This window comes from Microcaecilia unicolor, chromosome 8 (genome assembly GCF_901765095.1).
Source record: "Microcaecilia unicolor chromosome 8, aMicUni1.1, whole genome shotgun sequence".
NCBI classification, from domain to species: Eukaryota; Metazoa; Chordata; class Amphibia; order Gymnophiona; family Siphonopidae; genus Microcaecilia; species Microcaecilia unicolor.
This window is the reverse complement of record NC_044038.1, coordinates 246772508-246788813: the sequence shown is the minus strand read 5'-3', so window position 1 is coordinate 246788813 and position 16306 is coordinate 246772508. Positions and strand designations below refer to the sequence as shown.

The window sequence follows — 16306 nt, the reverse complement described above, 5'->3', positions numbered from 1 at the left end:
AGGGCTTGATTGAGGGAGATGGAAAGCTTTAGGCAGATGCAGTGCAAACAAAGAGATTAAAGTGAGCAGGAGAGATGAAATCTGAGTGGATACAGAAGCAGAAAAATACAATTTTACTTTATTTACTTCTAGTCTGCATAACCACATTGACTATTGCCCACATAAAACCGACATTCCGCACCTAACGCCCTCATCATCACACATAATAGACATATTTAGAAAAGAAGCAGCAAATGGACAGGAGATGCTTTTCACATGGCTTGATAGAAATCTAGGATGGTGGAAAGTTTTTCCTGGATGTTGTATTATTATATTTTGAATTATACATAAAGGCAATTAGGAGCCAGGGTTAAACACTGCAATTGGATTCGACCATTCTGTTACATCACAGTTATTCATAACTATAGGTCTCTTTCCATACCATATTTTTTTATAGACCTCCGATGTGAAATATTATAAAATTGGAAAACCTTATTTTCAGGGATTCATATAGAGGGAATTGTTGTTTTTGACATTGTAGTAGCAAAAATGGAAAGTAAAGTTCAAGAAGCTAAAATAATTAGGATACTACCAAGGAAGTGTGTGTGTGTGGGGGGGGGGGGGGGGGGGGGGGGGGGGGGGGGGGGGGGGGAGGAGCCTTGACCGATCAGTGATACTACATGGAAAACGAATCCCTTTTTCTGTCTAGGGATCACCTGAATTCCTGGGCCGTGCATTTGCTGTTCCAAATATTAAACTAGTGGATGACCCTTACATACAGCCTGCACTACAGTTTTTTGACATTTACCGAGGTCACATGTCAGCGGGAGAATTGCTGGCCACATTCGAACTGATTGAACTGGATTACACTGGATTCCTGGAGGTAACGCATGAGCAGTGTGTGAAATGCTCTCTTTATGTTCTGCAGTCAGACTTTTCTAACCTAATTTAACATCTGTAATAGCAGAAGTGCTGCAGAGCTTCATTTGCTGGCCATTTGCTCACTGGTCTAAGATTTGAAGTTATTTCTTGTTTTGCACATTGCAAACACTGGCCAAAAATTAAGCTTTTGCAATATTAAGCTCCTGAGATTAAGCGACAGTCTTCTGTCCCATTGAACAAGGAGGTGCAAACCGTAGTCATGGGACGGTGGGACCCTTCTAAAGAGAGGATCATATACAAGGGGACATGGCTTCAAGTTTTCTCAGTACAGCATGTGATGGTGGGGGAAAGGGAAATGGGACTTGATATACCGCCTTTCTGAGGATTTTACAACTACATTCAAAGCGGTTTACATATATTCAAGTACTTATTTTGTACCAGGGGCAATGGAGGGTGAAGTGACTTGCCCAGAGTCACAAGGAGCTGCAGTGGGAATTGAACTCAGTTCCCCAGGATCAAAGTCCACTGCACTAACCACTAGGCTACTCCTCCACTCATTCCACCAATAAGAGCCAACCTCATCAGTGATGTCACAATGGCTTGATTGCCCGATACTTGACTCACTTCTGATATTGTGATGTCATAAGGGAAAGGGAAATGGGACTTATATACCGCCTTTCTGAGGTTTTTTTTGCAACTACATTCAAAGCGGTTTACATATATTCAGATACTTATTTTGTACCAGGGGCAATGGAGGGTTAAGTGACTTGCCCAGAGTCACAAGGAGCTGCAGTGGGAATCAAACCCAGTTCCCCAGGATCAAAGTCCACTGCACTAACCACTAGGCTGTTATCATTCTCAAGAAAGAAAGTGGGTCAGTGAGATTTGTTAAATAAAAGTCACCAAAGTAGTTGATGAATGTTTTTAAAAAACTGCCCGAGATAGACCTTAGTCTTCCCACAAGTTGCATCTTTAAGCCTTGTTCAACCCATTCAAATATCACACGTTAACAGTCATCCTTACATACTGCTTTTGCTGGTTTTATAGCTACTAATGTGACACGGAGGAGGCATGTCTGGGGCAGAGAGTGAGCACAGCTACATCATCATATGCCAGTTGATTAGTCATGAACCCTTAACCCCTACAAACGTGCTAATGAACTTTATCTTACCACAATATCACTTTGTATTTGTTTACACCGGAGTCTGCAAACGCCGCTCCGGTACTATCTAAGCCACATTGAGCCTACAAATAGGTGGGAAAATGTGGGTAACTAATAAATAAATAAACAGGGTCATTTTTTTTAATGGCTGCACACTAATGACAACTTCAACACATGGCCATTAATGCAAAAAAGGGAAAATCAGCCACTTCACTGCTGTGGTAAAAATGGCTTTAGGGAGCAGGAAAAACCCACATAAGGACTATTTTCTACCACAGGTTAGTAAAAGGACCCCTAAGTTTTTGACCTTTGACACATGTAGAAGTTCATTAAACAAACTGCTATCTTTTTCTCTTTCAGCCCTCAGTTCCTGAAGACGTCGTGCCCAAGGAGTTTGAGTATTTTAATGAACATTCAGAGCGTTACCTTATTCCCAAAGGAATCCGTCCGAGTCTTAAAGAATTCAGAATTGAGGTAAGTTGGAATCATTCATCCCACCAAGGAATTATCTGTTTGTCTATTAACTCCCTTACCAAAACTACAGCCTTTTAATTTAAAGGGCCAGTGTAAAAAGCAGGACAACCTGGCTCCTTGTCACTATTTTACTCTCACAATTAAAATAAGATGTATCAGGGTATCTGAAGCCTCCATTCCTGGCATTTCTTAACTACTACATTTGTTCTGGACGTTTCTGCTGCCAGTTTGCGTGTTATTAATGTGGAAAGGTGCCAGTTTATGTATTAGGAATTTAAAAGCATCCTTTCAGAAATTATTCTGCGAGGGCTGAAAAAGAAAAAGTGTAGAATTTGTAGTGCTCTAATAACATGAGAGAGGTAAAGATTGAAAGCTCATTAGAGTATAATGACATTTAATAGTGATTGGAAATTAAAAGTATAGGTTCAGAACAGTTTTCAGAGCAGATAAAAATCACATATTGAAACGTTAAAACAGAAAAGATATCTAGGTTGTAATAGGAAGCAGACAAATAAAAACATAAAATCAATGACCAGTGGGAAAAAAATATTGATCAGTTATTTCAGTTCTGGATAAAGGAACGTCTTCCTTCCTCAAAAGAGCAAAAGTTCACAAAAACAATACAATGTCACTATATGCTCGAGGTGTGCATTTCTGAGTCTTTTCATTTAGTTTAAGTGCTCACTAAAATTTTTAGCATGCACTAAATAAAACAGTGTGTAGTGAAATGCAATAAAACAAGAAAGAAACAAGAATTGGGGAAAAAAAAACACTTAATTTTCAGCTGAATAGCCCCTGCTGTAGCCACTTAGATGAATTAGGCTGCAGAATCAGTTGTTTTCCCTGGTATGAAAGATGTGTTAATCTCCTCTAAGGGGTCCTGTTTTTCCCATGCACCAGGGCCCTTTTTACCACACTGGGTATAAAACCCCAGACTCTTACCACGTGGCCATGAGACGGGGAAGCCTTACCGCCACCTCAAGGGTTCCCATGCTAACCCGGCAGTGTGCGGTGATGCCCAGTTACTTCCAGGTTACCGCCACACAAGCCATTTCCATAGGTTTTCTTTTTCCCTCGGAACTGGCGCACGCTCAGGGCGGGTCTACCGCCGGCGGCTGCAGCGGTAGTCCCAGAAGAGCGAGTGGTAAGCCTGCGTTGGACTTACTGCTGCTCTGTAAAAGGCCCCTGAGTAACTAACAGCTCTGCACAGCTTGGGAGCTCGTGTGTGGGTGGTGGTTTGTGTATTGTAGAGCCCTGGAGTAGATCAGCTAAACTGGCCTTTGCTTACCTGGAGGCTGGTGGATCGGTATCTTTGTCAACACATTTTGTTTGTTGAAGTATCATATCCAGAATATGGAAGCAGGGACAGGCTTATGAACCTCAACATGTATACCCTGGAAGAGAGGAGATATGATAGAGACATTTAAATATCTCAAGGACATTAATGTACAGAAATTGAGCCTCTTTCAACGGAAGGAAAGCTCTGGAACGAGGGGGCATACGATGAAGTTAAGAGGAAATAGGCTTAGGAGTAACCTAAGAAAGTATTATTTCACAGAAAAAGTGTGGTGGAGGCATGGAGTCGAAGACTGTGTCAGAATTTAAGAAATCGTGGGATAAGCCCGTGGGATCCCTTAGGAAAAGGAAGAGTTAGGGGTTAGAGAGGATGGGCAGACTGGATGGGTCATATGGCCTTTATCTGCCGTCATGTTTCTATTCGGCTTTTAAGATCGATACATGACCCCTGACGCAAGCACCTTGCTGAAACACGGCTGTGTCAGGTCCCTGAAGAAACACTGCTTTCCCTGAGGTTTAGTACACTTTTTGATATCCCCTGTATTAGAACCTGTAAATTAAAGTGTCCTAACGTAGCAGGTGATGGCAGATAAAGACCAAATGTGTGCATCAGAACAGCTCATGTTGCCCTGGTACCAGCTGCAGAAGCATGACTGCAAGAGGTTGACTTCTGATAGCGAGGCATGGACTTGGAATCTGGGTCAGTAGGCTGTCAATACTAAGCCCCACTATATCAGAGTATAACTGGTTTCCAAAAAGATAACATTTACATCAAAAAGGATAGAAAAATAACTTCAATTTTGTTTTCTGCTTAACTGACCAAATTAATTTCTTTCCTACAGATGACATAACTAGTTCTTTGTACAATGCAAATTTATTTAGTTATTTTTTATGTAATGGGTTTTTACAACTTGTGTTTTCCATGTCCAGGTTTTGTTCTGGGGTTTGCGAGACTTGAAACGAATAAATTTGTTTGAAGTGGATCAGCCACAGGTTATTATTGAGTGTGCTGGGAAGAAAGTGGAGTCCGAAGTTATTCCAAATTACAAGGAGAACCCCAACTTTACTGAGCTGGTCAAATTTGTCAACGTGGTGAGTAATAGAGAGTGGAAGCAGTTCAGATACATCTCTTGATGTCAGCAGTCACTGCTGGGCAGTCAGGTATCTACTGAGAATCATTTACTTTTCATTCTCAGTCTCTGCTTGTTTTGTCTTTGCAATTCATTTCAGTATTTAGATACTGCTTAGGCCTAAGCGGTTTACAGTTTCATTTTACAGGTACTGGGTCTGTCCCTAGTGAGCTCACAATCTAAGTAGTACATTGCACTATTGTTGTACTTGGGGCAACAGAGGGTTAGTGACTTGCCCAGGATCGCACGGAGTTGCAGAAGGAATTGAACCTGGTTCCCAGGATCTCAACCCACTGCCGACATCAGGCAGCAGCAGGAATCAAACCCAGTCCCCAGGTCCACAATCTGCTGCACTAACCATTAGGCCACTCCTCCACCTAGCCCAGTGCGTATCAACATTTCTGTAGCCATAACCCCATTATGGGGCCACAGCAAGTGCTGATGACATTCCTGTAGACAACTTGCTCAGGTTGTGACCCTAAACGCAGGGTTTGTGACCCTATTTGGGGTCATGGCCCACAGTCGGGAGGCCCTGATCTACCTCTTTGCAGTTGTCCACTCTGCGTGTTTCACTGCTCCTATTCCTGTCTGTCCCATGAAAGATCCTGGACCTATTGGTAATAAACTGAGAATTAACATTGGAAGCTGAACAGTAGCGTCCAAAGACAAGCACATGTTGGCAAAAAGAAAGGTGCCACCCTTTAATGCTACTAACCAGCTTAAATCGAAAAAGAAAAACGCCTATATTTCAACCCAAATCGGGAGATGGGCGTTTTTCTCGCAAAGGCGCCCAAATCGGTATAATCAAAAGCCGATTTTGAGCGTTTCCAACTGCACTCTGTCGCGGAAACGAATAAATTTGATGGGGGCATGTCGGAGGCGTGGTGGAGGCGGGACTGGGGCATGGTTATCAGCTGAGGAGAGATGGGCGTCTTTAGCTGATAATCGAAAAAAAAAAGGCATTTTTACCGCGATTTTGGGTCACTTTTTTTGGACCCTTTTTTCTCACGAACAAGTCCCAAAAAAATGCCCCAACTGCCCAGATGACCACTGGAGGGAATCGGGGATGACCACCCCGGACTCCCCCAGTGGTCACTAACCCCCTCCCACCAAAAAAAACCCCACTTTAAAAACTTTTTTTCCAGCCTGTTTGCCAGCCTCAAATGCCGTACCCACCTCCATGACAGCAGAATGTGTTCGATCCTGTCACAGCCTTTCCCTGGGTCAGATGTGGCTCTCGGGTGCAGTACAGGGTCACATCAGCATTGCATTGTGGTGGGTGTAGGGTATTGGCCTCCGTGATTTGATTAGCTTGTGTTACAGTCTCACGATGTTGGTAGTTGGTAGGCTCTTCTCCCATGGTGCTTTCCCCCCTGCCTACTGGGTCAGAGTGTGCCCTGTTGTGTTTCCTGTTGTAGTCCATGCGGTAGTGGCCATTTTTGTAAGCCAGTTTTAGTTCCCTTTCCTGTGTTAGCCACATTAGAGAACTTAGTTCTTCCCTTGAATGTGGCTGAAAGAGGGCATTGTACAGCATTCTGCCAGCTCTGACCTACTGCTAATCTCAGTACCAGGGAGACTCGTTGCCAGTGGGCACAACCTCTGATCTGCAGTTAACTGAGTAAACGCAGTTATTCCAATAAAGGATGTTTTCAGAGAGATTAGTCTTCAGGTGTAAACTGGTGTGCCAATGTTATACAGCAGTACAAAGTCCTAGAGGCATGCATGTATGCAGGTCCCTGGAGCACTTTTAGTGGGTACCGCAGTGCACTTCAGCCAGGTGGCCCCAGGCCCATCCCCCCCCCCCCACACATGTAACACTGGTAAATGGGAGGCCTTCAAAACCCACTGTACCCACATGTAGGTGCCCCCTTCACCCCTAAGAGCTATGGTAGTGTTGTACATTTGTGGGTAGTGGGTTTTGGGGGAGGTGGGTTGGGAGCTTAGCACCCGTGGTAAGGGAGCTATGCATGTGGGCGCTTTTTCTGAAGTCCACCGCACTGATCTAGGGTGCCCAGTTGGTGTCCTGGGATATCAGGGGGGCCAGTGTACTACGAATCCTGGCCCCTCCCACGATCAAATGGCTCAGATTAGGACGTTTTTGAGCTGGGCGTTTTTAGTTTCCATTATTGCTAAAAAAAAACAAACGCCCAGCTCAAAAACGCCCATTTTTTCGAAAATACAGTTCAGCCCGCCCCTTCACGGACCCATTCTCGGAGATAAATGCCCATGGAGATAGGCGTTTGCGTTCGATTATGCCCCTCTAAGTCTTAATTGGGGCATCTAAGTGGCAAATTAAATGAAATAAGGATAAGTACAAAGTGATGCACAAATGGAAAAATAATCCTAACTCTAGAGACACAATGTTGAGTTCCAGGTCAGGAAAAGGATTTTACAGTTCTTGTGGAAAAAATAAACTGACACACTTCTTCAACAAAACCTACAATGAGAACCGATAACTGATAACCTCACTAAAAAAATCACCCCACCAACCTACTCAGTTATGAAAGCCCGCCTTCTACAACTACCCTAATCAATCCCTTCTTTCCTCTCTCTTCCCTACTTAATCTTACAATACTATCCTGAAATGACAATGCTATTAAAACTATGTAAGCCACATTGAGCCTGCAAATAGGTGGGATAATGTGGGATACAAATGCAATGCAATAAAATAAATAAATGAATGTGAGGTAGCAAAAGGAAAAGAAAACAAGACAGGGAATCCCATTATACCTCTATCTATGGTAAGACTGCACCTTGAAAATTGTGTTAGGCTCTCTTTAAAAAAAAAGCAACAGAATTAGACCAGGTAAAGAGTCAGCAAAAATGATAAAGAGGCTAGAACAACTCGCATGCTGGAACTCTCTTCCGTAGGAGCCAGTGAGGACAAAAACAAAGTGACAAATAGTGATAGAATTAAAAAGGCAGGGGATAAACACTGAGAAGCCCTATGTGGCTAGTATAGAGCAGTTCCACTCAAAGCAAAACTGAAAAGATTTTCACACTTAATAAAGTCATAGTCCATCATACCAAGGAATACATCTAACTTCGCTGTTTAAGCCAAATGAACTGTGATCTGCTACTGAAAAATCCACCACCATTTCCTCCATAGTAATAACCGGGAAAGTCATTGCTCCATGAAAGAGCAACTATTTCTAAGATGATAAATTTAAAATCCAAAAAGTCAACTTTCTAGACAGTTCTATCAACAATGGCCATCTACTATAATAAAACTCACACTCAACGTTCTGAAGACAACGTTCTGAAGTCACTCAGTCACTCACTGAAGGGTTCATGGATTCATGGTGGTGAAGCCAGAACACTGACCATGTCTCTCTGCCCTGCCCTCGCATGACGGACCAATCAGAAAAAACACCCTCAACATTCTGAAACACAAAGGACCATCACAACACCGTTCCCAGGCAACACTAGGCAACGTAAGACGGATCAATCAGAGGAAACTACATGACAATAAGGGAGGAGCATTCCCCAGCAGAATGGCTCATTATCTGTGCAGCACGGAGAGCACAGAACCATCGTTGGAACGAGAGAAGAATATTCCTGCTGTGGGTATGTGCAAAAATAGACCGGGGGGGGGGGGGGGGGGGATTTTTAAATGCATAATGCCAGTACTGAAGAGTGCCAGAGGGCCTATAGCACAGACTATATTTGGGATCGCTTGACATGGAGTCAGAGGAGCCGGAAAACAACATGCTCGTCACCATCTGGGATGTGGGCGAACAGGACAAGCTGCGGCCCAGCTGGAAGGATTACCCGCGACCCAGCCAGCAGCAAACAGCGACCAAGGAAGGGGGAGGAGTACTCCTTCCCTGCCTAGGAATCGCTGGAGACTGGCTGCCAAACTAACGAAACAACCACACATCGACGCACCACCTCCATCATCAACAACCTGCACACACACCGCACCCTCACACACACACACAAAAATAACTCTGTGACACACACACAAAAAAAAACCACATGCTAGCGCCCGTTTCATTGGTTTCGGAAACGGGCCTTTTTTTACTAGTATATATATAAAAAAAACTTCTGTATACAGAGAAATCAACCAACAGATGCAGCTCCCTCCACAACTCCAGCTTCCCTCCTTTACATACAAAAAAAGTCCATTATATACAACCAAACTACCAATTTTATCATATCCACTTCAACCCAAGAGACAGAGAAACATCTCAAAATCCTGACTGAATCCTTGAAACAAAAAGGCAACAACCCCAAAATAATCGTCAAGAATATTGCCTCTTCCCTTAAACACCCAGGAAAAACCTACTGCACTACAAAGAAAAGAAACCACAGAGAAAGTCCCCCTTGAAGCGACATAAAATCCAGAGCCGGAAAAAATGAAAAGAATCATAAAAGATCTACAGTCACTACTCCAGGAGGATGAATTACTGAAAGAAATATTCCCAGCTCCAGCTATGCTGGCCTTCTGACAACCACCTAATCTGAAACAAAAATTACCGAAAAGCCAGCTCCCAACAGAAGCTGAAAAAGAAAAGAACGTCACACGTCCCTGCAAGATACCAAGCTGCAAACTGTGCCAACACATTTCACAGAATTTCAGTGTTGACATATCTGAATAATCTTCTTCAGATCTATATATCATTCAGTGTATAAAATGTGAAGAAGGAGAAACAGGGCTAAAGAACTGATACCACATTAAACACTTCAAACCTAACCAGAATGTGGAGATGAGTAGTAACAACGTACTTCAGTACTTAAGTATAATTGGCAGTACTTTTGCTTGTAATGAGTTAACATTTTTCCCCCAATACTTTTTACTTGTAACTCATTACAAATAAGCTGTACTTTGTAAAGAAGTACAAGAAAGTATTTAAAAAAAAAAAGTATTTTTCATTCATCTTGCAGCTGAGCTGTGACTGCAGGTTCAGGCCCAATCGGCAACAAGCTAGCATCAGACATTGCATGAACCCTTCCATCCCTCCCTTAGCTGGCTGGCTATTACGTGAGCTGGGACGGGCTGCGCTGTACCCCCTCCCCCCCAAACCTACCTTAAGGCACCCTGGTGGTCTAGTGGTCTCTTCGAGGCAGGAAAGAACCTCACTATTAATGTTCTTCCGCCCACTGTATTTTTCATGGAAGGACCTTGTGTGACCCGCTAGAAGTTAGCTCGTAAACATACTCAGGGGTCCTTTTACAAAGGCGTGCTGAAAAATGGCTTGCGGTAGTGTAGGTGCGGGTTTTGGGTGCGCACTCATCCATTTTAGGTCTGAGACCTTACCGCCAGCCATTGACCTAGCAGTAAAGACTCACGCGGTAACGACCTACGCATGCCAAATGCCACTTGGCTCATGTCCGTTATACATGCCTGAAAATAATTTTCAGATGCGCGTATCGGACACATGCCAAAAATGAAATTACTGCAACAGCCACACGGTAGTCGGGCGGTAACTCCATTTTGGTGTGTGTTGGATGTGCGTAGATGCTTATACGGCTTAGTAAAAGGGCCCCTGAATTCTATGGTCCAACTTGTTAAGAATACTTTTTACTTTGTAGTTAAAAAAAAGTAGTTTTAAGAGCTGTACTTTATTTCTTTTACTTGAGGTTTTGGTTTTGTTTTAGATAAGACTTTCTACTTTTACTTCACTACTTTTGAAGCCACTATTTTTACTTTTTACTTAAGTACTTTAAAAAAAGTAACAAACCCTTTCAGTACCCTTCTCCACCACCGCCAACTCCAGGCTCCGCCCTTTCTGCCTCGCCTCACCTCATGCATGGAACAAACTCCCTGAACCCATACGCCAAGCCCCCTCCCTGCCCATCTTCAAATCACTGCTCAAAGCCCACCTCTTCAATGTCGCCTTCAGCACCTAACCACCATACCTCTATTCAGGAAATCTAGACTGCCCCAACTTGACGTTTCGTCCTTTAGATTGTAAGCTCCTCTGAGCAGGGACCGTCCTTCTTTGTTAAATTGTACAGCGCTGCGTAACCCTAGTAGCGCTCTAGAAATGTTAAGTAGTAGTAGTAGACCCATTTCTGCCAGAATTACACCTCTGTGGGAGAGCACTTTTCAAGACAAGAGCATTTTTTCAATGACTTTATGGTCAGAATACTAAAATGAAATTTTAAAACAATCCAGGAATATAAGACCTTTGAAGTTAAAATGATAATATATGTTGACAGCCACCAGTCAGGGCTTAAAGATCTGGGTTTCCTATCACATTATAACCCATGATGTTACACTGCTTTGTCATCTGTCCATCTCTCCCTGTTTCTAACCCCCTACCCCACCCTTACCTTTCCTATGACACTGTCATTGAAATATTCTGATATTTGTCATGTTTTGTGCATTTCTGACCCAAAGAGGAAGGTTATTGCCTTCAAAATTTAAGCAAATATGTACCGTTAGTCCAATAAAAAAAAAGTATCATCTGATCTTCTTTTTTGCTTTGTTTTATTACTATTTAATACCTTTAAAGGTGGACTAACACAACTACCATTTTACCCTGAATCAGGGAGAAAACCTTTAAAAGGTAGAAACATCATAAACAAAAAAAAATCATACTTTTAAAGAATGTTTTACTTGATGGTCTTGAGTCTCATTTCATCAAACTAACTATACAATTTTGTGCAACTGTTATAATATTCAGTATTTATGTGGCTGATTACTGCTTCAGTGCTATATCACTATTATTATTATGCAGAACCAGATATGCATAAATTTTGGTCAGACAACCTAATGTATCTCTCAATCCGGAAACAGCGATTGCCATGATGGAACAATGTAAGCCACATTGAGCCTGCAAATAGGTGGGAAAATGTGGGATACAAATGCAACAAATAATAATAATAATAATGTCTGGTCAAAAATTTCCATATAAAAGATTAAGAGATATTGGTGCTTTGCGAGGGTGGAACTAAAATTTTATCCAGATAGTGGTGATATTCAGCCACTGTCATATGAATGCATCTGTTTAGGGAAACCACACAAACAGCAGCCTAAGTTCAATGCATGTTATCCATCTTAAACATTCAGTGGTCCTGTCTAAACAGATAGAGCAATGGTCATCCTTCTGAGTATTGCTCCTCTTAATTTGCAAGGAAAACAAAGAGAAAGCAAATTCTCCCTTGCCCGCTCTGCACAGTGGGAGAGTTGAGAAACCACTTCCCTGTGTGGGATGGCCCTTCCTATGCAGGATAATGGGAGGTTGGTTTGATTGGTTAAGAACATAAGCGTTGCCATATTGAGAAAATCCACTGCTTATTTCTGGGATAAGCAGTATAAAATGTTTTGTACTTTTTGGGGATCTTGACCTGGATTGGCCACTGTTGGAAACAGGATGCTGGGCTTGATGGACCATTAGTCTGTTCCAGTATGGCAATACTTATGTACTTATGTGACAGACCAAAGGCCACTATCCTGTTTCCAACAGGGCCAATCCAGGTCACAAGTACCTGGCAAGATCCTAGAATAGTAAAACAGATTTTATGCTGCTTATCCCAGAAATAATTAGTGGATTTTCTCAAGTCCATCTTCAAACTGGCTTATGGACTTTTCTTTTAGGAAATTATCCAAACCTTTTTTAAACCCTGCTAAGCTAACTGCTTTTACCACATTCTCTGGTAACAAATTCCAGAGTTTCATTATACATTGAGTGAAGAAATATTTTCTCTAATTTGTTTTAAACTTACTACTTAATAGTTTCATTGGCCCCTAGTATTTTTGGAAAGAGTAAACAAGCGATTAAGTGGTCCACTCAGTATTTTGTAGATGTCTATCATATCTCTCCTCAGTTATCTCTTCTCCAAGCTGAAGAGTCCTAGCCGCTTTCAGAATGTTTTGTGGTATTTCAGGAGCTGCCAGAGCAGGTGTACTTGCACCCTCCTCTCAGCATCTTCGTGGTGGAGAAACGTGCCTTTGGACGTATGGTGCTTGTGGGGACCAATGTTGTGTCACATCTCATGAAATTCTCCCCAAAAGAAATGGAAGAGATGACAGAAGAGCCAGAAAGCAACCAAAAACGTGAGTGTGCTAGTTACTACTATTACTGCTTCTTATCTTTGCGATAGCGCTACTAGACATACTCTGTGCGGTATACAAACATGTAATACACAGTCACTGCTTCCCAGAACTTACAATCTATTCAAGACAGAGAGGGAGTTTCATTTATTACAGGGAATGATTAAAAACAACAGTCAGTATTCAGAGTGTTTTAGATGTCAACAGTCGCCATCTAAGTTAGACCCACAGATTCTATGTCGATTGCTAGAGCTCGAGGCAGCTATTGTAGCCAAGGGAGCCACTAAGGGCCAGAGCGAGTGGGGATCACTCCTGCCTGGGATACCCCACTGGACCATCAGGGACATAGGTAGGCCCTGGGGAGGGGGGGTCTTGTCTCAGGCTGAGGATTTGGAGGGGGGGTCAGACCATGTCGGGGAAGTGGAAGGGAGGGGAATGCATCCAACAGTATTGACCACTACCCAACAAGCTATGCAGGTGCCAGCCAATATTCAGTGCTGGCCGGTACCTGCAAAGCTAAGCGACTTGACATAGGCCGTTTTACACCTCCAGACAATTGATGCAGGCATCATAGCCAAAACACGGCCCATGTCGAGCCATATTGAAGTGTAGTAATGGATTGCAGACACCCTTAATTTATTATCTTTACCTTCTCTACTGTGTTTGTGGGCTTTGCGCTGTGGAGAACTGTTTTTCTGTGTTGTGCTTGGCCAGTAAGACCAGTCCATCGACTTTGGCATCAAAAGCATTAGTCTCCATGGCTCTAGGAGCCACACTGGACATTGAAGATGTATGTACATCAAAAAGTGTCTTAGTCACTCTCCACTGAGCGTTGATAAAAGCCATCAGAAATCAGGGTTCCCATCCATGGAAAAGGAAAGATTTGTTCTCATTCTCATCTGTGCAAAGGGACAATGATGTCGGGTGTCTTACCCCCCCCCCCCCCCCCCCCCCCCATTAACAGCAACACAGAAAAATCCCTGGTATTCTAATGGGCCCCCACCCTCATCAACCCACCCCAAATGTTAAAATTTCCTGGTGTCTACTAACACCCCCTAACCGCTTATCCAGGCCCCCCCTTGGGAACCCCCAAATCACACGCTCCTGATGTCATCTTCAAAACGGCAGCACGAACAGCACATGTGAATCATTGCTCACTGCCAGCGACCTCTAAAAGGGAAGAGAAGTTTAAAAGGGGGGGGGGGGGAGAGCTTGCCAGCAATCTGGCATCTCTTCCTGCCTGTTGAGAAGGGGAGGGCAGGAGAGAGAGATGCCAGTTCATGGGCAGGGTGAGAAATGGAAGAGAGAAGATACTGTGGATGTGTGGGGGGGGGGGGGGGGGGGGAAGAGACAGAGGGAAAATTTTAGGCACACTTACTTTGGGCTCAGGTTCATCCAAAACTGACTGGCTAGAGCACCGGCCTAAACTAAAAAATTAATGCCAGAATGGTCACCACATAATCCATATATCCAACACCATGAAGCAAGTCAACCACCATAGCTGGCATTTAAGTTAAGACAATGACTGCGCTGGCTGAAAATTATTGCAATATAATTTGTATTAATTGTTCCAGTCTTTTCAGTAAGGGAGAACGTCCCAGTGTAATTAGGTAGGGAAGAAAGTAATGAACGTAGATTTCATTTTCAAGTCTATACATAACATCACAACCAATGTTAGAGAAATGGTAATGAAAAGGGCACAAAACCAGGATAATTTAACAGCTCAATTATTTTTGTTTTAGCACAAAAAATGCCTCCAAGACCAGGTCCTTCACAGGCAACGATAACCATTGAGACTTCAGAATATGGAGCCGAGAGCAACCGCAATCCTTTTAGCGTGGTGGCAGTGAGTATCGAGATTCACTACTAAAGCACCTTCAGCTTCTATTTATAGAAAAATGAAGTCCATGGGAATTTGGGGGGGGGGGGGGGGGGGGGGAGGACATCGCATTCTTCTACTGTTTCAAACCAGAAATCCAGGTGTCACTTCATAAGCACAGGGTGGATGGAAACCTTCACTCCGAATTGTCCAGGGAGAATTAGAAGGTCTTTAAAAAAATTAAAAAAAAACCATATCCATGTGTCTCCTCAGATTAGTGATTTCAGAAAGCTGCTATTTACATGTGGAGATCACCAGGATGCAGAAATTTCAAAGGAGCATGTTTTGAATGGTTTGTGTTATCCCTTCCTCAGTTTCTGCTATAAAGAATTCTTTAAAATTTAAATTATAACAAATTCTAGCAGAGCAAATAATTTGTGACTCTTACATTTTCCCTACACATTTGTTGGCCACTGATTTTTTGTTGTGAAAATACTTTAAAGAGATTTTGACTCTTTATACATTTCCTATTTCTGACTGTTACTATTTGTCAAGTAAGAAAAGGGAGGCTGGAACTTCGGCTGTTCGGCTGATCTAGTACCTTGGGTTATGCTATTCTTTAGACAGTCCTTTACTGGCTTTTGTCAGTTTTTCAGGATGGTTAGATGATAGGTGTCCATTTGTAAGATTGATATAGAATTTTTGAGAGAGGGATTGAGTTTTTTATCCCATCGGTTTTCTCATGTTTTATGAGTTTTTACGTTGGGATTTTTTCTCTCTTGACTCTCTTAAATAGAACCCATGATAGTACTCTACTCCTATTTTAAGCAGGGGTTTAGCAATAACTTTGTATGATTCCCTGCTAGGAGGTTTGAGGTTCATTTTGTTAACAGGATTTATCAATCCAGAGGGACACCTGCATACCATCTCTGTATATGTTTGTACAAGTAAACTCCTTTTGATAGGTTGATAATTCTTTTATAAAGGAAAAGAAGCCCCTCAGCCACTCAAGTGCCCCTATATGGAGGTCTTCTGGCATCTTTACATGGAAGCTGCTGCTCAATGCTGCTCTTTTTTCAAGTCTTTTTGTCTGAATTCATTCTCCTGCTCTGCATATTTTACAAAAAACTCCACATTCAGCAAAACGTCTCATCAAATACCAAGAGAATCGTGACGGTCTCAGCCTAAATAGTCCAATTCCCCCATCAACGTGCTGTGCAAAACAGGGTTTCACATCTGTTAAAGCATTTGAAAATTGGATATTTGTATACTGAAGTCACATATAACACATGAATTATAAAACTGGACTAATGAACTGCAGTGGTGAAAGTATCTGACGAGATATTGGAACGACTCCCGGCTGGTTAAATAGTGCTTAGCCAGCTATGTAGTAATATTCAACGCAAGATAACCGGTTATCTCCGCTGAATATTAGCACTTAGTGGCTAGACACTAACTGGCTATGTTGTGCGACTTAGCCGGCTAATTGCAAATATTCAGCGCCAAACCGGCTAAGTTGAGCAGTTAAGATAGGCCACTTCAATAGCAGGCTTGTCTTTATC

At 42.7% G+C, this 16306-nt stretch overlaps 1 protein-coding gene across 2 annotated transcripts in view; it reads left to right on the top strand.

Moving 5' to 3' along the window:
• The window catches only part of LOC115476565 (fer-1-like protein 4), a 147279-nt gene that overhangs the window by 77311 nt on the left and 53662 nt on the right, over window positions 1–16306 (top strand). For both annotated transcript variants that reach the window (XM_030212993.1, XM_030212992.1), the window contains exons 26-30: window positions 689–862; window positions 2384–2497; window positions 4724–4885; window positions 12760–12928; window positions 14668–14771. In XM_030212993.1, the coding sequence (XP_030068853.1) occupies window positions 689–862; window positions 2384–2497; window positions 4724–4885; window positions 12760–12928; window positions 14668–14771 (723 nt within the window). The remainder of the gene's footprint in view (window positions 1–688; window positions 863–2383; window positions 2498–4723; window positions 4886–12759; window positions 12929–14667; window positions 14772–16306) is intronic.